The sequence below is a fragment of the Pempheris klunzingeri genome, chromosome 2 (assembly GCF_042242105.1).
Source record: "Pempheris klunzingeri isolate RE-2024b chromosome 2, fPemKlu1.hap1, whole genome shotgun sequence".
Classification (NCBI taxonomy): domain Eukaryota; kingdom Metazoa; phylum Chordata; class Actinopteri; order Acropomatiformes; family Pempheridae; genus Pempheris; species Pempheris klunzingeri.
In genome coordinates, this window is record NC_092013.1 from 29,863,897 (window position 1) to 29,889,016 (window position 25,120).

Here is a 25,120-nt window from a genome sequence, read left to right on the forward strand (position 1 = left end):
CCTCGTATTCAATTCAGCATAAAGGGGAATTCCACTGTTTTTAAACATCTGTCCATATCCTGGTGTCTCAATGACTGGGTGGTACTAAGAGTGTTGGAATTGGTCCAGTACATCTACAGCTGAGGCAATAAACTGGACCAATTCCAACACTCTTAGTACCTACCGGTCATTTCAAAACCAAAATATGTACAAATAGGGTCCAGATTTAGTTTTTCCAGGCCAGTATGGAACAGCTGGGAGCGACCAATAACCCTTATATGCACATCTGTGTATGTCCACAGACTGAGCCAGTAATGGAAACGTTTTTTTTTGACGTCACACCTGACCAGGTGAGGCTGTAAACTGAGGAGAAGAGATGAAACTTATTACATTAAAACTGTGTGTACTTTCTTATGATTGTGACATTTATTAGAACAAGACGAGGCTGTTTCTTCTTTAAAAGTCACACAGTCTCTCTTTAACTCCAGCAGCAGCGTGCCACAACCACACAACTACATGGTCCACGCCTCCAGCCGGACACCGGGAGGGGGAGGGAGACACACAGAGCAGGTAGTGGACATGCCCACACGGGCCTGAGAAGACCTCTGATCAGACGACACATGTTGGTGAGCTCTAAAGCCCCTGAGGACACTTCTTGTCAACCAGCTTCTCCCACTGAGGTAGCAGCACCCTGGTTCTTTCACAGGACACACAATCATATTTTGTTTTTCATTAGTTGTTGTTTTTTTGCTGGTTTGTAGAGGGCGGGGCTCAGCTGGCAAAAGTGATGTCACATTCTTACGTGCACCAATCAGGATTCGGCATCCTTTGAACGACGCCTGTCTCTGGGTTGTTTTCTAAAACCTGGTGAGATCACACGGTCCTGATGAAGCAGATCAGCTCAGGCTGTGAGTGTCCCTCTCTTAGTGAATTGTTCCTAAGGATGGTATTTTTAACCTTGCTGCTTATTTAGTCCAACATTTATAAAGTCCTAAAGAAATAAAGACGTTTTCAGGACCTTTCAAACATCCTAACCCACATCTGATAATTGTCTCTGATAAATCAATATTCAAGCAGCATTTTAACGTGGAGCCAGTTTGAGATACTTCATGTACCATTGGTAGTTTAATGAATGCCAACGCACCCTGTTTTATGAGCTGATCACATGTTTCTGAGGCTCGCTGACTGATTGGGTAAAGTGGGCGACCGAGAAGATCATTTAATTAATCTAATCCAGCTCTGCGTGTGTGTATGAAGATCTGTCAAGTAACTAATAACTACAGCGGTCAAAGATACGAGGTGGTGAAGCAGCACACGTTCAACATGACCACTCCGGTTTTGTCTTAAAATGACACTGTCGTCCAAGATCTATTCCTTCTTGGTATTTCAACAGCCTCCTGAACTAAGGTTACATCCTGGTATTTCTGAGCTACTTCTACTTCCTCTGTGCCATTTGTTCCTCAGTGACGAGCTGGGTCGGGGGTTTTCTTCACAGCTTTAATAAATAATAATGACATTTCCCTCTGCACAGAACAGGATGGAGGAGGTACAGGAAAATGAGCAGAGATGGTTATGACAAGGACGAGGAGCTCTGGCAGCCTTGGACGTGTCTGACCCACCAATCTCAGCTCAGCAGTCTGTGAAGAGGAGAGAGGCGGGTTAGTGAGGGACGAACACAGTGTCCTGGTGAGACGGTCGCACTATTGTTTCTGAATGATCTGATTGAAGTGAGTAAGTGGGATTTACTCACCTGGGCCTCATGACGTTCCCCTGCACTCCCCTGAACCTCTGATTGCTCCGGATGGACGTCAGATCTTCTTTAAAGGTCCCCTCGTAGATATCTGACTGACGCTTCATGTAGCTCTCACTCTCCTCTCTGTGGGAAAACACATGTTTCACAGTGGAGTTACAGGGCGATGTGATGTCATTCCTCTTGGACCAGATGACTTTGAAAGGTGCTCAGTTACTGAACACATGAAAAAAGGTTTCTGCACACTTACTGTATGTTACTTATTTACTAAAACGCCCATGTGATAAGGTCTATGTAGGACGTATGCTGAAACAAAGGGTGAGTGAGCATAAAAGCTCCATCAGACTCAATGATTATCCCGTTGCCCATCATTTTAATGAATTTCCGCACCTTATCTCTTCTGTACCACTTCAGGGCATTGAGACTGCAGAGAGGGGGAGATATGGAAGGAAAGTTGTGGATTTACACTGTAGATACACTTCGGTCTAAATGAGGGTTTGATATGAGTGTGATGCTGTAATCCGTCGGTCTATTCACTCGTTCATCCTTTAATTTCTTTATGAGGAATTTGGAGCTCCTGGTGCCCGATGGCTCCCCGTAGCTCTCTGGTCTGTGTTTGCTCCTTGTCTGTACAGATATGGTATATTTATTCTGTCTGATACCACTAAAAGATGCTCCCTGTTTTGGATTCAAGTTTTCTCCCGTGCTGACTATGTTCTACCCTGTTTTTTTGTCATTTATTGCAGATATGGCCCCCATTTGAATGCCACAGTACCACATCTAATGCTCAAACTGCAGGTGGAGCCTCTGCCATCAGGGTGCACACAGGTGCTCCACATGCTGCCAATGATTGGAACGGGATTGGTTATTTCTACCTGCCTGTCCATTGTTCAGGTGAGATAGACTGAAAGCTTAGCTATCAAAGTGATTTACTGCATAGATCTACGTGTGCAGAAACGCTTGCTATTTCCATGCTTCTAGCACCGTAGCAAAGATTCAGTCAGGTGAAGCCGGGGTCATCCTGCATTCTCAGTTATTGAACACAAACTGTATGAGAATTTTAGTAATTAGTAACATGATCCAATGGATTACCTAATCTGATTACTTTTGGATATATCCTTGGTATCTTCCACGAAAAAACCCCGAAATATTCTTCTTTCTCTTTGAAATGTCTCAAAACATTTTCAGTGCAACTAATCCAATGCAACTATTTTGCATAATATATATTTGCATATTCAGCAGGTCAAATCAAACGACCCTCACAAAAACAGTCCTGACACAAGCTCCAGGTGTAACTGCAGCTGCTCTGTGTGGATGCTGCTCTTCTCTTTTGTCCTTTGAATGTACATTTTAAAGACATAATCAAAACTGTAGTCAAGTTATCCTTGACAATGTCACTGTAATCTAATTCCCTTTTTTAATGGGACGTTGAGGCTGATCACAGTGATTTCATCTTGTATAATCTGATTGTGTCATCCTGGTTACATGTAATCTGTAATCTGCCCGTGTGCTTCACCTACCCCAGCCGTTTGCCCATGATTGTCTGAAGGAACTTCCTGGCGGATATTTGGCCCAGGACCTTCCTATAACTGTTGGTGAAGATGGCGTCAGCGTGGCGTCCTGAGCTGGAATCACAAAGTGGACCATTTACATCAGTTCAGTCACTGTCATTGTTTCAGACAAAAAGTCAACTGCACTGCTGGATGGGCCTGTTGTCTGTCTGCACATGTTACAGTCCATTTACAAGTGTCTGGCTTAAAGGGTCAGTTCACCACAACCAGTGGTCGGTTTAGTTTAGTTTGATTCTGGGATGTTCTGTTTTTACACTAAGGTCTGTAAATGATCCAGAGTCACTCTGAGAGGACACGCAAATGTTGATTTTCTCTGCTGTGAGCGCCACAGAAACAACCCTCTTGTATTTTGGGTGGAGGCAGAGATCTCATAAACCACTGCAGGTGAAAGTATGGGGCCTCTTGTACCCTTTGAGCCGTGTTGTAGCACAGCCACTGAGGCCACATCAACAAACTGACCGTGACTCTGCTCGCTCCCCAGGAGGACTGCTGTGGGCCCCCATCTGCTCTGCTGGACTCTTTATAGAAGACGTCATCAGGATGGACGTGTCCCTCTGGCCGAACCTGACAAACATCCCCGATAACTAAATGAGCAAAGAGTATCGTATTCAAACGTCTCCACACACACCACAGCACACCGACCGGGCCAGCCCTGGACGAAGCAGGATTAGGTTTGCACCCCCGCCCCCCCGTGTTACCACTTCAGATGGCACTGAGACAACTTGTGTATAGAAAATGTTAGTTTATGCACATGTAAAGTGTGTAAAAACTACAGCAGCAGCATTGTCTTCACTAGAGCCATGGATTTGTCTTTTCTTAGAGCTTTTGCCCTCCTGCCTCCCTGAATCCTGGAGATCCCGTTTTACTGGGGCAAATGACTCATCCATCCTAAACTGTCCAATTCCCCTTGGAGAGCAGGGGCCCTAAGCAACTGCTTACATCACTTAATAATGGGTAGGGCCAGCTCTGCGTACTGATAGGTAAATATATTCAAAGTTTCCCTCAGAGCAGAAACTGATCTAATTGCTACAGAGAGTTTTGATGGACGACAGACTTGAGACAAGAGAAATATCGTGTGTCTCACTGTAAAGAGGCAAAATTTATCATTTCACAATGACAAAGAGGACGCTGTGATTAAGGTTCTGTGTGAATGTAACACAGTGACTAATCCAAACATCTTGACCCTTTTTAGCATAACAAGCGCAGAGGGCACAGCAACGACATGCAAAGCACCCTGTGACAGGTTTACAGCGTCAGACGCTGTGTGCATGGATGTGGCCGTCGTGTTAGCTCTGACACTGGAGAGCTTCGTCTCCAATCACTGTCATGTTATGTATCACATTACACAATATATGTTTCTGCTTGTAAATGTTCAGATTAATTTAATATGTTTTCCATCTGATGCCAAAGCTTTTCCGCTGCTCTGTGAAGCTCAGCGACATTTAATATCACTGTGTTCTGTGTAATGTTGTAATTTGTGAGAATTCTACCAAAAATATGCTTTATTTTAAGTAGTAACCCTCAACCTCTTTGCAGTATTTCTGCTGTCATCGTCAGATCTGAGCAGCTGAGTTGAGCAGTCATTAAGGATTTAAATAACTTTAAAAACACTAGACGTCAGTGATGGAAGTGAAGATGATGTGAAGGATTTCAGGTGATGTGTCAGCTCTTACCTGATGGATGGGTAGAGCGGGGAGCCTGATAAAGACATGACCAGGCAACAAAACAGCAGCAGTGCAGCTTTCTCCATCCTCACAGCCAGTCCTGGAGAAGAATGGACTCCTAGAATAAATGACAGGAGTAGAAATTACATTAGAAAAAACGCTGAAACCACAGTTCCCCTCAACCAGCCTCATCGCTCTGCAGAAGGCACTGAAGTTGCAGCAGGCGCAGATGTACACTGTGATGGACAAGACTTCTTAGAAAATGTTAAAATGACCAAAGCACAGACACGAGGTCTATGATACACACCCTGACACCTGTGGTGGAAGATTTGGTGTGAATTGTGAGCGTCCCTGCAGTTCCTCTTTATTTGGCGCCCTCAGCTCTCATCATCTCTCACCGCCAGGAAAGGCTGGACCACAAGAACACTGGAACAGCGCTATTTGTCAGCCCTGCATCCATGGTCACTTTATACTGGACCTGGAGCTCCCGGTCACTCCCACATCACACATGGTCTCCCTCCCTCCCTCCCTCCCTCCCTCTCTCTCTCTCTCTCTCTCTCTCTCACTCTCAGCTCTCTACATGTTGTCTCTTGGGTGTTTTTATCCGTCTCATTCAAGTAAGCAGGCTTTTAAAAGACTGGATAAAAAGTCTAATTCTTATCATAATTGGAACATTTGAACAAAATGAACATGACACGAAACATGACCACATTATGGAGCCAAGTGCTCATGTTAAGTAGGCTGACGTGCATCATCCCCTCTTAAATGAAGCTAAAGCTTGTTGTACAACGTTTGCACTGGCAGTTAATGATAATAATTCAGAAGGTAAGAAACAATGACAACAAATGGTTGGTCCATTACTTCAGAGTGAAGTAAAGCAAATAGTAAAAAATAGAAGCATCTTTTGTTTCATTAATTTATCATTTACAGCAGGGCTACAGACTGTTTTACAGGTTTATGTAGTGCACACCTTCTGTTGAACAGTTAGATGAGGTGATACTTCATGCACATGGCCAGTGGTTCTTCTGATGAACAGACAACAGCACATTCACTGGGGTCATTTCTAAGAGAAGTTCATCAGCTCTCATCATGTGATAATTAACTGTAAACTGCATCTATCACCAATAAAAGTTCATCTTGTAAAACAGCATTTTAGACGTTTACTAAAATGTAATTTCGCATTTCTCGCCGACGTCCGGAACGTTATTTTACATGAGGAAAGTTTTAGACGGACCGTGAAGTTGGACGTACCGGAGGACATCTTTGACCGACGAACTGTCGGTAAACAAGAGGACTGTGTGTTGCCTGCTTCCATCTTCGCTGAGCAGCACACCGCAGGCTAGTTAACCATCCTTATTCTCTGCCTGGTTGTCCAGTGTTTAACCGAACATGTAATAATAACGGAGTCCGGCTGAAAAACGGGACTGGGTCCCTACAGTCCGCCGCCATGTTTATGAATTACTGAAAGAAACAGTTTAGCTAACGAGCCGCTGAACTCCGGCTAATGTCAAACACAAATATTCTTCACATTGCTTTATTATATATATATATCCGTTAACTCATATAGTGTAGAATTTATGCTCCCACACTATTATTACTGGCTAGCAACATTCATTTTTCTGAATGCGCAGCGCTTTTCTGGGTTTCTGTAACGTTTCTTTGGAGTGAAGAGATATTGCTCTTGCTCTTAGGACATCTTTGGCTCCACCGGCCATGAGTTACTTTGATAACATTTGCTAAACATCTATCGCCCACATGAACTGTCGTCCTGTTCAGTGAGAGTTACATCCGACAGCTAGCCGCTAGCTCTGGTAGCTGGCTGACTGAGCATGGGCTTCCTCAGGACTTTACAAGGCTGCCTCACCAGCCCCCACCACCGGATAGCCACCAGGCTCATCCGGCCCAGATACTGTTCCGACAGCAGCGTGACTCCAAGCCCGAGGAGGAGGAGGACACCTGCGGACCAGTTCAAGTCGCAGGTGTCCTCTGGTCCGAGTCTCCAGGACTTCATCAGGGGGGTGTCCGTCAGTGGGGTGTCCGTCAGTGGGGCCGGTGCAGCAGATGGAGAGCACAGCTACCTCCCCGAGGACCTGGACATGGGCAACTCCAGGAGAGGTCAGTGCGCATCTCTGAGGTTCTCATCCTCTGGGACTGTTTGGGACAAGTGCTGAACTGGTGCTCTGTCTCGTTGTTCCAGTGTATTTTGAGACCTACGGCTGTCAGATGAACGTGAATGACACAGAGATAGCCTGGTCCGTGCTGCAGAGGAAGGGCTATCTGCGCACCGCCGACCTGAGTCAGGTACCAAGATCTTTGACCGAGCTCAGCATCATCTGCATAGAAACACATGTTTAAAACTGGTGTGACACAGTGTGAGAAATACACTCCGTACACACTCCTGTGTCACAAAGGAGCCACATAGAGGACAGACACTATCTACACTACTCACTAAAAGTTAAAAAAGGATATTCAGCTTTCAGGTGAAGTCTCAGGATGAACCTAAAATGCATTCTAACCTTTCCAGGTGAACTTAATGTGACCTTCTCTAAACCTTTGAATGCACATGTCCAACTGTTCAGTGTCTCAGTACTTTCTGCACCAGCTGCTGTTCTCTAACAAGAAGCTTCACAGCAACATTCACAACAGGTTTGATCCATGAATCCACCAATACATTTCCTGCTTCAGTTAGAATTGGTATTTAAACAGTCCTCCTCATCCTGCTGTTCACATTCTGACATCATGAGACCAAGACGACACCTAACAGTTGATCAGCAGCACCTCAACACTGGAGGCTTCAAACAGGAAGTCCTCAGACGGAGGTGTTCACTGAGCTTAGAGGGTCACAGAGTGTCATCAGGAGGTTGGAACAGTGATACAGAGACTGGAAGAGTCACAGAAAGGAGAGGAGTGGACGTCCTTTGGCCACATCCCAATTTATTGAGACACTGAAAATGTTTTGTTGTGGTATACCTACCACTGTTGGTAGATTTTCTTTCAAAACATTGTTTAAGATGAATAAAATGACCATTGCATGCTTCTACCTAAATGCCCTACTTTCTTGATATAATATCACTGTAGCATTCACTTTTTACATTTTCCATATATTTCACCTGAAAGTCGAACTTTTTGTGAGTAGTGTATATATATATGTGTGTGTGTGTGTGTTAACAGAGACTGGATTAGACCAGGGAGAGAAGGACAGAGAGTGATTGTGTCTATAAGATGTTACAACAACCACTAAATAAGTGATATGACACACTATTGTAATTGTGCTACCTCAGTTAACTAAACACTCCTGGTGCTTACAGGCAGACGTTGTCCTTCTGGTGACATGCTCCATAAGGTAAGATCATGTAACGCTCCCAGGGATAACTGGAGTCTCAAGTTTACAATTGTTGGCCGTAGAAGTCTTTCAGGAGACCATAAACCAGAAGCACCAGCTAATGGAGCAACTTCTCTTCACAGAGAAAAAGCAGAGCAAACCATTTGGAATAGACTCCAACAACTGACCGCCATGAAGAAGAGACGGTTAAAGAGCCAGACGCCGATGAAAATTGGGATTTTAGGTAAGTCCCTTCACTCATGTGCCCACACGAGAGCGTCTTCCAGAGGCCACGTAGAGACACATGAATGCTTGTGTGTGTCCAGGCTGCATGGCAGAGAGGCTTAAGACAGAGCTTTTGGAGCGAGAGAAGCTGGTAGATGTTCTTGCTGGTCCAGACGCCTACCGGGACCTTCCCCGCCTCCTGACCGTAGCTGACGGAGGTCATCAGGCGAGCAACGTGCTGCTGTCATTAGAGGAGACCTACGCAGACATCATGCCTGTCCACCATGCTCCTCATGGACACAGTGCTTTTGTGTGAGTGTGTAACTACGGTTATTCACCCTGTACGCCACCTCCTCCTGTCCCGTAAGCTCTGGTAACTTTGAGCGGGTCTTCTGTGCCGGCAGGTCCATCATGCGAGGCTGTGACAACATGTGCAGTTACTGTATTGTTCCCTTCACCCGTGGGAGAGAGAGGAGTCGACCTGTCGGCTCCATACTGGAGGAAGTTCGTATGCTCTCTGACCAGGCAAGTTATACTCTCAACACTGAAGTCAGTCAGTTAAACTCCCACACACTGTTATTGTCCAACAGCACGATGGAAACGATCCCTACAGAGACGGACCTGTGAGATCCTCTTTGTTCAACCACAAATAATGTGGCGAATCTGAACTAAACCTTTAAAACACCAAAGTCTCACAAATACCACAAACAGTTTCCCTGATCGAGGCAGTGGTAGACCAGCAACTCCTGTGTTTTGCAAGGTAAAATTACTGTTTTAATCAATGGAGTCTGGTGGCTTTGATGGGTTTTTGGAGAGGTTTTGGTTGAGGTTTGAGGTGATCTACTGGACAAATGCCAAAACATTTGTACCTACCAGCCGTTAAGATGCATGAATGTGTAAAAACAGGGCCCGGCTTGAAAAATATCGTACAGTACAAGTACAGCAGTGAAAATGAACTGTATGTCTCGGTGAAAACTGAGCTCTCCCTGACCACTTTGTGTGGTGGATGTTTTTGCTCAGGGTGTGAAGGAGGTGACTCTGCTGGGTCAGAACGTGAACAGCTACAGAGACACGTCAGAGGAACAGTTCTGTGGCTCAGACCTGACTCAGCTCAGCCGGGGGTTTAAGACCATCTACAGAACCAAACAGGGAGGTCTGCGCTTCTCAGACCTGCTGGACCGAGTGTCACGCATCGATCCTGACATGAGGATCAGATTCACCTCCCCCCACCCCAAGGACTTTCCTGATGAGGTATGTGATACACCTTACTGTCTTTTAATCCTGCTAGGAGAGCAAAAGCACCAAATCTTATTACAACTTATTGATTTCCACCAGGTGACAAACACTGATGTTATCCCCGTATGAACTTGGCCTCCTGACCTCGTCTGTGTGCTGCTGTCTGCAGGTTTTACATCTGATTGCAGAGCGAGAGAACATTTGTCAGCAGATCCACCTTCCAGCCCAGAGCGGGAGCAGCAAGGTCCTAAAAGCAATGCGCCGCGGGTAAGAGACTGCTTTGCTGTTTTTCCAAACTGAATCCTCAAGGTAATTCAGTTTGTAAAGTTTTTGTTGTAAAGTTAGTCTCTTTAGTTGTCACTAAGCGTTTTGATGGCGGGTGTTCTTCTTCTAAAATGTGCAGCTACACCAGAGAGGCCTACCTTCATCTTGTGAAGAACATCAAGAGAATTATCCCAGGTAGGCTCCAAAATCCAATTTCATTTGTCCCTTTGATTTGAAAGGATAGAACTGGTGCTGGAACACTTTCCTCAAGTCAGATTACTCTTACTGGAGATCACATTTTAGTCATGTTAAAGTCAAATTAGTCAACATATACTCAGTACACATTCGTCCCTCTTTGTGTGTCAGAGGTGAGTCTCAGCAGTGACTTCATCTCAGGCTTCTGTGGTGAAACTGAGGACGACCACCAGCAGACTCTGTCTCTGATCAGAGAGGTGGGCTACAACGTGGGCTTCCTGTTTGCCTACAGCATGAGACAGGTGAGCTCCTGTGGGTTTGAAATGAGCGTTACGCCGCAGAAATGTTCTCTATCTTAGAATTAAATCCAAGCTGTTCTCAGGGTTGTTCTCTTCACTCGCCACACGAATGATCAGGTTTTAACCTTGTGGTGTAACTGCCCCCGTGTCTTTCCCCCTCAGAAAACCCACGCCTTCCACCGGCTACAGGATGATGTGCCAGCGGAGGTGAAGCAGCGGCGGCTGCAGGAGTGCATCAGTGTTTTCAGGGAGGAGGCTGTGCGGGTCAACGCTGCTCTTCTTGGAAGCACACAGCTTGTCCTGGTGGAGGGAGTGAGTACTGCACACGGGGCTGGCCTCGTCTTCAGAGGACACGCCGCTCAGTAAATACATGGACGGATGTTACACCTCAACTTATTACCCTAAACATGAGCTAGAGTTCACTCCAGCACTGCTTTTATTATGCAGACAACAGTGATGCTGCTGCTCAGTACGTCTGTCTGTGCTGAGTAATGCGTGATGGAGGATAAGGAAGAATAATCTGGGCTTCATTGATCAGAGCTGGCCAGTGTGTAGCCGTGCCTGTGTTTCATGGATGGTGGGCCTTGATATGTTTCTTTGGTTCAGAGTGAAACATGTCAACAGCTATCAGACTGATTGCCATAAAGCTTGGAACAAAGCTTCATGGTGCCCAGAGGAGCCCTACCCAGTCTGGTGATCCCCTGACTCTCCCTCTAGCGCCACATTCATGAAATGTCTCAACAACTATTGGATGCTGCGTTGAAATGGTAAACGCGCTCAGGTTCCCCTCAGGATGAGTTATGTTACATGTGATGCCTTAACTTCTCGACCACTGGTCCAGTCCTTTGGTTCTTGACTATGTTCCTGCAGAATGACATTCCCATCAGCCTCAGCTGTGCTTCGTGTTTTGTGCTAGTTAGCATATGTCAGCATGCTAACAGGCTAAACTAACATTACACATTGACACTAAGTGCAGCCTTACAGAGCTGCTGACGTGGCTGCAGACTGTTCAGACTTCTCCCTCACATACTGGAATGAGGTTAGATAATCAGCTCGACAGATTGCATTGATAGTGTGTAACACTGCTCACCACGGATAAAGAAGTAGTCCTGCACCACTGTACTGGGTTACTGTAACCTGTTCCTAGGCAACACCGCTCATCTCAGCTCTGGTTTCCATTTTTATGCAGGAGAGTAAAAGATCTGCCAAGGACCTGTGTGGGAGGACCGATGGCAACGTGAAAGTGATTTTCCCCAAAGAGGATGTTGCTGTTCAGCCTGCAGAGTCCGTCACTGCGCCGGTCAGAGCCGGAGACTATGTGCTGGTGGAGGTAAAGCTCGGTTCATGCAGATGGTGCTCGCTTTAAGGTTTTGATTCAAAATATAGCCTGACTGCCTATTGGTAGGTATTAGTTTATCACAGATATATGATGAGATACTGATAAAGAAACGGCAAAGATCTCTTTGAAGGAGAACCTTAAAGGTATGTTTAACCTGGGTTCTCTCTGGAAAAAAGCTTTCAGTGCACAAATCAGGATTTAACAACATTTGAATCCGATTCTGTCGAGCTTGACTGTCAATCAAATCTGATCAAACCACACTCACACCGTCCCGTTGAAAGTGAAAGAATTCTTCATAATGGCCAAAGAACTGTGGTTATTGCTCATTTAGTCATGAATATTTAAACACCGTGGAGAAATATTTAAATATTAATGTTGCTATTGCCCTCAAAAACTCAGCCAGGCTCTACTTCAAATATCAGCTGCATTTACCTATATGCTTCTCCAGTGGAGCTGAAAAACAAGTTTCTCAAGTGTTGGAGGGTCGATTTTCATAGTTCATTCGAAAATAAAAAACTCCACGGCAGGCGTTCAGATGTAGGCACGTCTTTAATAAAATCATGTCAAGCTCATGTGTAGCTGTGACACACCGAACAAAAAAGGGCAAGCTGAAAGGTGAGAGCATGAACAGGAAATGATTTCAGCAATCATTACAGTTAGGAACACGATCTGTTACTTTCAGAGATTTCTTCATCAAAGGTTTCTTCATTCAGGTCAAATCAAAAGTTCCTTGATTCACTCTTTCTTCCCGTTTTGTGTCTTTGTCGTAGATCTTGTCGGCCACCTCCCAGAGCCTGCGAGGCCGAGCCCTCAGTCACAGCTCCCTGCACGGCACGCTGAAGCACGGTGAGAGTCTGCCTGGACATCAGCCACATAAACACGTGGCCTCGGACACAGTCACAGCTGAAACGTGGCCTTGACTGACACAGGTGACACCACAGGAAACAAACTGTCTAGCTTGAGAACGATAGCACACTGGAGGCTGTTTCCTCATGTTGGACTACTGCTATGAAAACTGTGGCGTGCTGTTGATACAGTCAGTGGTGTAACTGTTTGTCTGTACATAATGGAGTGAAGTGAACATACTGAAGCCTGTTGGGATGATGTATATGTTTAATACAAACTACCGTGACTACTGTGTTCTGTCTGAAGCAGAGCCGTTTGATTGATGTCTGGGCATTTTTAGGTACTGTGCAGTAAAAATGTCGCGCATCAGCACATTTGCAGATTTACTCCGTGAGTCAGAAACTTGGAGAAAGATTTTGCACAAAGTCAGCAGCAGAAAGTGCTGTGATCTGCTTTGGAGGTAACATGTTGTTACAAAGAAGATGATTGTGGTAACAAATGGCAAACCCTGTCCTGCACACTTAAAAAAACGGGAAAAAACCAGTAAAAATGAAATAAATCTAAAGCGACGTCTAAATGCAAAATGCAGCATTTGGCAGGATTGTAGGAGAAGTAATAACTGTAAATCTGTAGGCTGTGAGTGTGTCTACGTGGTGACGTGCCCCAGTGCAGAAATGAATCCTGGGAGTTCCCACTGATGCCATTCAAGCTGTGAACTGTACATCTGTCCCAAGGAGAATGTAGTCCTAGAGAAACACAAGGCACAGAAACAGCAGTTAATAAATGCTTTGAGACAATGAATTCACCCCCCCCCCCACCCCCCACATAAAAAATGCAGTCTGACCTTCAGGACTTGAAGCTGAGTGTTCACAAGCTTCATCTTTCCAAGTGCAGGAAGTGGGTATCCCTTCGCCAGTTCAACTACGAAGCAAAAATCATACATTTAGATAAACTAGACATTAAAATCTAATGTAAGCTAACTGTATTAGTTTTTAGTTATAAAGCACAAGCCATGGATTAAATGCAGCTTTACATTAAAAGATGATCATAAAATGGACCAACATGTAAGAAATACAGCCAGAACTACTCAAGGTTGAAATAAAGTTTCATTGGAGCGGACAGTTGATGAGAACAGCAGAAAAGAGTTGTGACGTAGCAGCTGCTTATATCCACAACATGATCATTCAGTTGGAGTCATGTTTCTGCTGACGTGGTGAATGTAAAGCTAACGTTCCCTCTGTCAGCTCTGTTTCTTTGTTGAAGTATCTGCTCTTTAGCTGCTCTCTGAGCTGTTTGGGGCGGAGCAGGTCGTGCACAGTGGGCTCTCAGCCTGTAAGAACTCACCGTTCAGCCGTGGTATGACTACGGCTCTGAGGACCAGTTGGAGGATGCTGTCGAGGGATGTGACCTGCAGGTTGGGTTAGAGTTAGTCTGTGTGGTTGGTGCTGATGGTGCTCACACTGTGACTGCTGTTAGGAGGCTCACCTGAAACTGTCCCACTTCACTTGACCCCACGGTCAGCTTCAATCTGTGCAAATTAGGCAGAATTAGACCGTAATGTTCATCTTCACAAGGACCTTTTGGCCCCATTTTTTGTCCTCAGAGAGCCAGTGGTGATTCTTTTTAAAATTTTTTTAGTAACTCACTTGTTTAGGGAGACGGCCCCCGCCAGCCTCATCCCACTGACAAACACTCGGGCGCTGACGCTGCTCTCCTGTAAACACAATACGTGAGAAACGTTTTCGTTTTTCTAAAACACACAAACGGCCTTTCATTACGCCAGCTGTGTAACCCACCAGGTTTAGGACAAACAGAGGGGAGAGTTTGCCGTCAGGTTGGATAGCGTAGGCCGTCACTGTGCCGGTGGCCTGAACTGTCGCGTTGTTGGGTTCAAACTTGATGACGGGGTCTTTTTCTGCCTTCACCAGCAGCTTCATCAGCAGACCAGGGAAACGCTTGGCGATCTGAAAGAACACTGAGATACAGCTGACAAGTTTCAAACGTAGTTGACGCTCCTCATAAAGTGAGTGCAGTCCTGACCTCTGGGATCAACACTCCAAACGTCCTGGTGTTGAGTCGTATGGGAGAGGCTGGTGGGATCTGTTGTGACAGAGCGAGACAGGTCGTCAATGAGCGTGACGCCATGACAGTAGGTGCATGCATGAGGGAATCGGGAGAGTGAAGCTCACCATGTCATCTGTGATAGACAGGCTGAGAACTCCGGCCTTGTTGTACACAAAGGCAGCAGAGTTGGTGGTGAAGGCGGAGATGCCGATGTACAGCATGTTGTTGATCTGGGGCGGCAGGGAAAAGGCTGCTGGGGAGAAAGGAGGCTCCTGATGCTTCCCAATGTTGTAAAATTCACCCTAAATGGCAACGAAGTGAAGGAGAAGACTGACGGGCTGTTTCTCAGGCTTCACACGCAGGCTTTATTATTAAATGTGCAATTCTTTACCTTCAAGCTCAAGTCTATAGAGGATTTTGAAACGGTGGGCGACGACACCAGGGAATATTCAATCTCCGCATTCTTGTCCACCTTGGCCAATACTGCAATAAGGCAGAGCGTCTCCCACATATCCAGCATCAATGACACATCCAGACACTTGACACAAAGGCAGCGTCTTACCGTTCAGAGTCTTCAGCTGAGGGTTCAGGTCAGACACTGCGTTGGCCACCAGGGGGCAGATCTGCAGCAGTGAAGAACAGACACAACAAAGAAACCTGGACTTACATAGTGATTTCTGAGTAGAGGAAAGGCTTCTTAAAAGCCCAGCTGTTTTCAGTGACACGACAGCAGAGGAATAACAGTTAGCATTGTTTTCTGAAGATGTTTAACTTTGTCTTATCTCACTGATTTTAGAGTGAACCGACACAGTTGTTAAGACTGCAGTTTATCAACACTCTGTGACAGCTTCCAACAATACACAATACACTCATGAACTCTAGTAGATTAGACCGGTGGTGTCCAACCTCTTCAGCTTGTGACCTCCAATGTAAAACAGTGACGTGTGTCAGCTGTTATCACTTCTACCAAAGGCTGATTTCCCCTCTGGTTTTGAAGGTGACACAGGACAGGCCAAAGTGGGTATGAGCCCTCACCTGTTTCTGCATCGCCTTTCGTAAAGCCTTATCGATGAACTTCCTGAAGAGATTGTACAGCCAGCTGAAACGGACAACGACCACAGGACTTAGGGCAGTAAGCAGTGACAGTCAGGCCTGACAAGTAAATGAGAAAACTCACAGTCCTTTCCCCTCACACGGCTTCAGTCGGAGCTCTTTTACCTGGCTCCTCCGTGGAATCTGACGCTGGCGCTGCCGACGACGGCTGTACAGCCGGCGCTGCTGACCTCAGGTCGGCCTGTCGCATCGCTCCTGGTGCTGATGCTCTCAGTGATGGAGAGTCCGCTCACACTCAGATCAAACGAGCCGCTGTGTTTTCTAGAGAGAGAGAGAGAGAGAGAGAGAGAGGAGTCACACACCAGTGTCACAAACTGGGCTGGAAAAGGAGGAAATCTTGTCTTACTCACATTATTCGGAGGACCCTGACCCTCCAGTTTCCACGCAGCTTGATGAAGGCGTTACCAATGGACATTTGGACACCAGTCCCTGGGACCAGAGCCACGGTAGACTTCGGTAATCCCACGTCCACTATCTTCATACTGCAAGGGACAACATGCTGGTTTGGAGAGGCCACCTTAAGTGTTCCAGAAAACACACAGGAGTGTTGGGTGAAGGGGCGCCTTACTTTGACAGGCTGTAGCGGACCTTGCCGATGCCAGACACCCTCTTCTTCCCTGACATATCCGGGACTTTGATGGTTTTGAGTTTCTGCTGGATGGAAGCCATCCCCAGCTGTCGGCCTAGAAAAAGGCAAGAACATGTAACAATGGAACTCTTCTTCTCTTTCAGCCAAAAGAGTAAGCGCGCTGTGCAGTTCTCACCATATTCAATGCCCTTTTCAGTCAGTTTGACCTTCACCCCGGGATTGGCGCTCAAGGTCAGGGGGATTAAAGCCACCAGGGCCAGCCAGCGCAGGAACATCTTGACTGTTGGGAGGAGCAGAAGACCGTCAGCAAAACACTGAACCCTTTTATGAATAGGTAGATATTATAAACCAAGGAAAGTTTCTGCTTTTGTGTGGTTGATGTCTGTTGTTCTGCAAGATGAAATAAATCAAAGCTTCCTCTTTTCGAGGAGGGCTCCTCTTTTCAGAGAGTCTTCAGAGGCCACTTACTTCCCCTTTCTTTACTGGTGCGTCCCATTCATAGACGACTGTCGTACCTTAAACAAATCTTTACTGGAATATTATCCCATGTTGTCAGTTTTTCAGGCTCTTCTTGGTGACTTTCCCTTAAAAGAGCCATTAAGGCTACTCTGTTTAAGGAGACACTTTATGCCTCCAACTCCACTGAGGAAGCCGTACATACCATACTGTGGCTCTGAATGAAGAATCACACCCGTGATTAATAATATTATGATGTAACTCAAAAAGGACTGCATGGCTGATGACAGCTGGCACGTATACATGCACATGCACACATACACACATTTACTACTCTCACGATCGAAGAAGAAGCCGTTTTTGTTGTCATTTTTAGCCAAGACCTGAAAACACAGTGAAGTCAACTTGATGGACGTGTTGGACGAAGTGATCAGAGCCATTCATTGAATGTCATTAGTAAGTTAAAACCACCTAACAATGTGCTGTATTTTATAAATCCACTGCAAACACTTGTAGTGGAGTAGAAGTATAAAGTAGCACGGAATGGAAACACTCAAGTGAAGGACAAGTACCTCAAAGTTGTGGTGAAGCACAGTACTTGAGTAAAAGCACTTTCTACCTCTGCCTTGGGTAGGTGAGTCCGGCCTTGTGAAAGAGCTGACTGTCACAGCTGTGGGGGAAACCACATGACCACATGATAACATTAAAGGCCCAGCCCACCATTTTAGTCCATTTTGAACATGGCTGTTTGAATCAGTGTAGAAATCTTCAAAATGGAAAATGCACTTTTTTGAAAAAACGTTTTTTGCTGGTGATGCTGCTTTAACTTTAGTATGTTTCATGCTCAAATGACAGATTTGGGGCTTTAACGTGTCCAAGAACAGACTGAATAGTTCAGACAGACTGAGCAGACAAAATCTAAGACATGTGACTACCAGTGGAAAACTATCCGAAGGACAGTCTCTGTGGGGCAGGCATGCAGCAGAGGGCCAAGCTGGGTTATTTTCTGTATTTACAGTCGCAGTATGCATGGCATAATTTCAACAACAACCAAACTCTGTGTCAAATTAAGAGAATAAAGTAAAAGAAGTCACAAGTGGAAACTAAAAACACTCACTATCTGCGACTATACACCAAGATGTCAGCACTTCATTTACAGCAGCAGTAGTTCATCTAAATTTACATCCCAGGACACGAGAAACACTGACGACGCACAAAACATCAGCTACATGTTTCCTAATCTTCCACCTGGGACCACATTGTCAGTGCACTTCATGAAGAGAATAAATGAATAAATGTTCAAAATAGTTTTAGACTTTAGACGAAAACTGATGAGATCCAGATCCAGACTCCTCCACAAATCAATTAACCCTGCAGACGAACAGTAGAGGTGGAAGATTCCCTCATTCCCAGCAAACAAACACCTTCAGAAACTACAGCTTCACACATGATATTGACCCAGTAGAAAATCTGAACCATCATTAGAGAGATTATAAAAACTGTGCAGCATGTGTTTGTGAATGTGGCCCCGAGCAGTGAGCACACAGCCACTCTTACCTGAAGCAGCAGTTCGTCAGGACCAGGCGGTTTCTCCCGGTGTGGCGGTGAGACAGCCGACAGAGCAGACTTATAAAGAGGCACGCAGGCATGCGGCCTCTAATTAACTTACACAATCAGGGCTAGAACTTGGCCGGGGAACATCTCAGATAAAGCAATGTTGGGAAACTAGTTTTTGTCATATCCTCACTGAGTCACAATCCCAAAACATTAACGGTATTTTATATGAAACACTAACTGGAAGACAAGACTATAGAAAAGGGAACCAGAAGCACTAAACTGTGTGCTTGACTCTACAGCACAGCAAAACAATGTTCCTCATATTGAGAATAAAGGGAGCATTTTAGCTTTATTTCCTCTGTCAGTGGAAGATAGACTCGTTCTCTTCCTCTACTGTTTACTGAAGAGCATTGAGATAAAACTCTTTCACTCACAAGGAATTATTTAAAAGTGTTATTAGGCTCTAAATGATTCAGTAACCCACGAGATATGTGGACAAATCAGCACCAACTCTGACTCTCTGTTAATAAGAAGGTGTTCTGTTTCTCAGAGGAAGAACAGATGAAGTGTTCATGTCAAATGGAGCCTTTTTAGCTTTTGGGAAACCAACCAGCGGTAGAGCAGGTCGTCCACCGGTCGGAGGATTGGCGGTTGTCACTGAACCCCAAACCTCAAATGTTAAAGTGCTTTGAGTGGTCGAGACTGCAGTTCATTTACCATTACTGTATGTATGACAGATAAGCTGGTGAGTTGACTGAATGCAGGCTAACTAGCAGCTGTTGTTGTGGCTGCGGTTCTTTAAAGCTGCTCTGTGACCAGTGGGGAAACCTTAAAGGCCCAGGATGAGCTCCTTCCACTTGATTTGACTGACTGGACGCCTCTGTGTGTGGGCGTGTACAGACTCAGTCACTGACACCTGCCTCGCTGAAACACCTGTGGGTGGGTGTGACGTGGTTATGAAATGTGGCCATAGAGAGAGTGGGGCTGATAGGATGTGCTGTGGGGACATTCAGGGGGCTGGAGATGCTCTGCAGCTCACCACAGAGGAGGTGGACGTGCGGTCGAAGAGGAGGAAGAGGAGGAGTTCAGGCACAGTTCAGTTTCGTCTTCGTGTCTGTTGCTGCCTCCAGGCTGTTCACACTCACAGCACACAGGCCTTTCTTCTCTGGTCTTTACCAGTGAGCTTCACTCATCCTGCCTGCACACCGAGGAACAGCCAACAACTGGATGTTTTCAATGAGCTCTGAATGTTTCTGATCACTGAACTCGGCAGTGTGATGTGACGTTCACTGACTCTTCTCCACACACATGGATGAACGTCTCCCTTCTGTGAAGCCGCTGCTGTTATTTTCTTCATCTAAGCTGGTTTCTATCATGCCGTGCAGGTTCTCCACCTTAACGTCTCTTTACTGGAATGAAGATGAAGCTGATCTTCCTCCTGAGTGTGTTTTCAGTACTTTTCCAAACGGATGCCAGTGGTGCACTCCTGCCCCCCCGAGGCTGCAGGCAGTAGTGCATCAGAGAGACACGCAGCAGGACCACTACAGATCAGATGTACAGATCAGATGTGCAGGACGGAAGGCCCCTTTAATGTCACGCTGTTTTGTAATCCAGTGTACTACCACAACTGCTGTGTCTGCTGAGAAATCCCCCCCCCCCACACACACACACTGTACTTAAGACAAAGATCCTTTTCATTTTGATATGCGATGCAACAAGGGCTCATTCATCAGGCGTTTTCATAATTTCATATTTCATATATTTCACTTGTAGTTATTCATGTGGTTATTTATTTACTTAAGATTGAACACTTTGGGTCTGCACACAGTCAGTCTCTTCCTTTAAGCCAATAATACTTATTATATCAATATGACAAACCACAAGAAATGATTCTAAATACGATCGACTGGTGCAGTATGATCATATCAAACATGTGATATCATCAGAGTGTTGAATGGAGAACCGCTGAGGACACAAAGGATTCAATTTTATGTTTTATGGCCCCGGCGAGTGATGAATTTTTAATACTCACATACAGTCTTTTGTGATGGGAGGCAGAGGAGGGAGTGGATGCAAAACACAGAGTCCTGACTGAAGCGATAACTCGCTCACCCAGGACAAATATTGGTGTATACCAAACGGAGAAAGAAAAATGCAGACCTTGAAAAATGATTTCCGGCAATCGATATATTCAAATAAATAAACATGTGGGTTTGTGGAGTGGACAGAAAATAAGAAGTAAAGAAAATAGAAATGTTGACAACAGCTCCTTTGACATATATTATATTATATATTAATATAGTTTAAAAGTTTATTTATAGATTTTAAAGATAGCTTATACAGTCCAACCGGAGGCCGACTAAATCTAGACCCCAGTTTCTAGTCCACATGAGAGAAAACATCAGTGATGGAGCCTGGCAGCAGAGCCTGTGAGGCTAAACTTTGTATTTTCTACATGAATACACTGACAATGACACGGTGCTGATTCTCTCCTCCCTCTCAACAGAATCAGTGGAAGCAAAGGGCGCTGAATCAGCCTGTTGTGTGGATCAAGATCAGTCCTCAGTCCAAAGGATGCTGTTAGAGGGTTCAAGCACCTCGGTAAGTCTTAGACAGGTCCAGAAAGAGAGCCGGTATGTGATGTAGCATAAATGTCTGAAAGCTTTCCGTGTGAAAGGTGACGGTGATGCACCACTCTGAGCTGTATGAGCCTGTGAGAACAAATACAGGAAGTACGGAGTCATTTTGCTTCCAGTCATCCTCTGAGAAAGCCTTTTTCCTGAGACTCAATTATATGAAGGGAAGGATGATGAATGGCTGGAGTCAGTCATATATTCTAGTGATAACTTCTTTATTCTGAGCTTTCAGCTCTGACATGTTATAGCAGAGCTGTTTACTCTTTCTGAGTGATGTCACACTCCCTACAAACAAACCTGAATTTGTAGTTTTTCTAATTTCTGTCAGTTGTGTTTCTTAAAGTTAAATCAAGGGCAGGAGACAAGAAAATGCTCTGGCAGACAAGTAATGAATGACTCGAATGGCCTGGGCACCCTGTGGGCACACTGTGGGCAGAGTCATTATTCTTTCCTTGAGGATGGAGGAGCCTCAAGGACACCCTGCCACTCATTTCACAAGAGCAAAAACACTCTGCTTTTCTGAGCACGAGCAGCCTTCCTGTGCTGAACGTCACCACAGTGTCACACATGATCCTAAAACATGCAGACTTACACGGATGTCCAGTCAGCACTTGGTGTTTGACTGTATGACCACTACAACGTCTCCCCGCGTCCCCCAACATGTCAGCCGACGGACAGCTGATATGATTTCATTTGATTCCACACGTAAACGCTGGGAAATGGTTAAATGAGCTGCTCCAAGTTCCATCTCTTTTGGTAACCTCTTAAATTATTCACTCCAAGTGGCGATGACAATTGATTTAACCTGTGTCCTGGAATGATGCCGTTGTGCATCAGTAAAATGGACACAGCCTGATCATGACTGCCTGCCAGATGTTTGGTGGTTTTACACCAGAACATCCCAAAGGAACAGTTCTAACACGAACGAATCCGGCTTTCTCTCAACAGAGCGTCAGGTCACTGCTGCGTTTGGACTGACATTTCATATTTCAAATCAGTATTTCCTGTTTGTGTCGAGGAGTCCCTATCACACACCGTACAGATATTGGAACGTTTGTCTCTGCTGCAGCCCCAGTTTATGAAGAAGCCTGATGAGACCGGCGGTCCTTATGTAACAAGGGTCTGCAGCTCTGTGGGGCTGCTCTCAGCACAGCTCCGCTCTGAACAGAACCTCTACATGCTCACAATGATAACGTTGCAATAACAATGTGTTCCATGTTCACTGTCGTGGGTTAGCGTGTTAGCATGCTAGCATTTGCAAACCCCAAAGTCATTACGGTTCATCCTGAGGGGGGCATCAATGTGCAGGACAGATTTTATGTTAATCTGTCTGTCAGTTGTCGAGACATTTCACTCAATACCACAAATTTCAACCTCCTTGTGGCGCTAGAGGAAAAGCCGGAGGTCACCGGAGTCGATGCGATTCATCCTCTGGGAACCATTATGGTCTTTACGCGACTCTGACCTGCTGGGGATTCTGAATGAAAAGCCTGAGGATCATTTAAGTCTGTAGAATTGATCTTCTGGAAGCCATGAATATGTGCACCAAATTTCAGGGCAACCCATCTAATAGATGAGGCAGAAATGTTTCCCCCAAACTAAACCAGGGATCATCAGAGTCAATACGAAGCATCCTCTGGGTGCCATGAATATCTGCCATCAATGCCAAATTTCAAGGCAAGCCACGCAGTAGTTGCAGATGTTTTCCAGTCTGGATCAAAGTGAGTGGCTGAATGTATTTTTCATAATGCACATATGTGGATCATATATTTTCAATGCATGTAGGTCAGTTAATATTTTATCATGTGCTGTTCTTGTTATGTCTCATTACCAAGAAACCAAGGAAACTTTCCTGTGCATGTTTTTCCTCTTGGCAGTGGTTCTAATGCAGAATTGATAACTAGATGTGATTAGATCTCTTAGTTTCTTCATTTCAACATATCACAACGTGCTGTGAGAGTCAAAAGGATATTTCATTTGTTGATGAGCTAAATCAAGGCGTTCGACCCCCAAACACACATTAGTGAAGGGTGTTTCAGGGGCAGCAAATAGTAGAATTAAAGTGGAATAAAAGTTGCTTTCCAGAGGCATAAAAGAGTCTCGGCCTCGAATCGACGGCTTCCTCCCACTGAGGTTGTAAACTGGTCGGTGCATTAGCCGGCCGAGAAGTGCAGTGAATATCAATCAGGCAACTGTGGGCCAGCAGAGTGATAGCTGACCGCAGAGAGAAAGAGACACAAAGACAGAGAAACTGGTGGGGGGGTGTATTGATTTTTTTAAAATTGGAAACGCTTTGGAATAACCCTGCCCTGCAGAGAACCCACAAGCTTCCAGATCTGATAGTTTGCCATGTAAAGTTTTACAGCAAGCATGTCGTCCTATTAACAGTTATACCCTCATCATTAACGTTCTGGTATAAATGATTCTCTTCTTTTACATTAAGGTCCTCAGTTCATCTTTAATCTCTGAAACTGCTTCAGCTGGTGTTTGGTACAGATGTCTGTTTGTTAGTGCATCTGTGAAGATGTCTGTAACACAGTAGTCTACTGCACATACTGACACCGTAACTTTTTCATTCGTCTTCGTAGAAATGAGTTGAGTTCATAAGCAATAACGTGCACCCCAACGCACCCAGACGTTTTGCTGCCATAGCCTCACCCCGCCTGCTTGACCAACAGCCAATGGTGGTTAAAGTTAGCTAATGTTTGTGAATATTATGCAGCTATTGGTGTTTAACTGACATTACTGAGTCTGTTTGTGGTAGAGTAGTAATAAATATTAGTAAGAAAGTGTTGCTTAGAGCCAGTATATATATTTTATTCTATTGCTTTTTGGCAAAAGTTTTCAAATGACATAAGTTTGTGGGGCAGCTGGAGAATTGCCAGGTTCTGTGTTTGAGCCAGTCAGTGTACGCTAGGGGCAGGGTTTAGGTGTCGTTTGAAGACAACAATGGCCGCCCATAAAGAGGTTCAGTTCTATCTGAACTGGAGAGGATTCCTCCATCAAGGCTGCAATGGCTGCTACCTGATCACAGTAGGTCCACTAAAAGAGCTTGTTTGATCCACTGACAGGCTCAGAGTGTTATTCTAAGTGTGTGACAGCATCATGGAAAGGATCCCTACAGAGAGAGACCTGGAAGATCCTTTTGGTTTAACCACAAACAGTTATACGTTATATCGCTCTCTTCGCCAAAATCTGCACAAGATGGGCCCATTTCAAAATGTAATTTAAAAATACCTGAGTTATCCTTTAAATTATGAACCAAGGTGGAAAATGGGCTACATTAAGCTAAACTCCAACAACAGGTGGGGTCGTCACTGTGGGTGACCCTGTTCACATGCCAGTAGTCAATGTAGTGATCATAATAAATAATAGTAATCATTGTCAGTAATTCATTGCAAATTCGTGCAAAAATATTGACGCTAGCAGCTTTAAGGTCTGAGTTTCCTCACAAACAAATATACGTTTGGTGAGTGTGTGTGTGCGTTGTCAGCGAGTCACAGCTAACGTCTGTACGTTTGGGCTTTTGAGGTGAATAAGCACACAGTGAAACACTACAGTGGCCAAAGTGGGGTAATTGCTTTGTGTTCAAGTGCCGTCGTGAACCAGCTGAGGTGAATCACTCTCTGAAATGATCCATTTATTTCTCAGATGAGTTTACAATGTGTGGAGAAACCTACGGGGTGGCTGAAGACTCTCAGATCCTTTGACTGAGAGGGAACGGTGTATGTGTTCACTCAACATAAGACACAGTGAACGTCACCCGTGAGTGATACAAGTGCCAGAATCAGGCCCAGCAAGTTCAAGACTAATGCTGAACTGTGGATCACTTAAAAAGATTTAAAAACCAACGTTCATCACAGAAATGTAGGCAGGAAAGTTTTGAAATATACAAAACTGTAAACAGAGTTTGGTGCATCCACTTCCAGAGGCCAGGGATCATGGGGAATGCACCGTTCAGTTGTGTTTCGACTCAGTGAGTGTTACGCACTACGCAGCCAGCGCTCCAGTCAGC

At 45.2% G+C, this 25,120-nt stretch overlaps 3 protein-coding genes across 5 annotated transcripts; 1 reads left to right on the forward strand and 2 right to left on the reverse strand.

The window, feature by feature from the left end:
* Positions 1-1,530: 1,530 nt before the first annotated feature.
* ghrh (growth hormone releasing hormone) lies at positions 1,531-5,071 on the reverse strand. Its single transcript, XM_070850858.1, has 5 exons — positions 4,974-5,071; positions 3,760-3,864; positions 3,250-3,354; positions 1,730-1,855; positions 1,531-1,616 (listed from the first exon to the last, which is right to left on the reverse strand). The coding sequence occupies exons 1-5, from the start codon at positions 5,048-5,050 to the stop codon at positions 1,604-1,606; spliced, it is 426 nt and encodes a 141-aa protein (XP_070706959.1). The 5' UTR covers positions 5,051-5,071; the 3' UTR covers positions 1,531-1,603.
* Positions 5,072-6,754: 1,683 nt separating this feature from the next.
* On the forward strand, positions 6,755-12,982 carry cdk5rap1 (CDK5 regulatory subunit associated protein 1). The gene is made up of 13 exons (XM_070840808.1): positions 6,755-7,079; positions 7,162-7,265; positions 8,273-8,307; positions 8,430-8,530; positions 8,613-8,823; positions 8,916-9,036; positions 9,532-9,762; positions 9,917-10,014; positions 10,151-10,206; positions 10,378-10,508; positions 10,668-10,817; positions 11,695-11,835; positions 12,615-12,982. Exons 1-13 carry the CDS (start codon positions 6,794-6,796, stop codon positions 12,762-12,764), a joined length of 1,815 nt encoding a protein of 604 aa, XP_070696909.1. The 5' UTR covers positions 6,755-6,793; the 3' UTR covers positions 12,765-12,982.
* On the reverse strand, positions 12,891-18,699 carry LOC139210699 (bactericidal permeability-increasing protein-like). Of its 3 annotated transcripts, none has more exons than XM_070840831.1 (17): positions 18,470-18,699; positions 17,532-17,582; positions 16,632-16,736; positions 16,436-16,550; positions 16,218-16,349; positions 15,973-16,128; positions 15,790-15,853; positions 15,317-15,377; positions 15,146-15,237; positions 14,880-15,056; positions 14,731-14,790; positions 14,487-14,654; positions 14,337-14,404; positions 14,176-14,218; positions 14,035-14,098; positions 13,535-13,611; positions 12,891-13,436 (listed from the first exon to the last, which is right to left on the reverse strand). In XM_070840831.1, exons 3-17 carry the CDS (start codon positions 16,729-16,731, stop codon positions 13,395-13,397), a joined length of 1,419 nt encoding a protein of 472 aa, XP_070696932.1. In that variant the 5' UTR covers positions 16,732-16,736; positions 17,532-17,582; positions 18,470-18,699; the 3' UTR covers positions 12,891-13,394. The 3 variants fall into 3 exon arrangements, with proteins under 3 accessions (XP_070696932.1, XP_070696923.1, XP_070696941.1); XM_070840822.1 differs by having other exon boundaries at positions 17,485-17,582; positions 18,470-18,697; XM_070840840.1 differs by lacking the exon at positions 17,532-17,582 and having other exon boundaries at positions 18,470-18,698.
* Between the last annotated feature and the right edge of the window lie 6,421 nt (positions 18,700-25,120).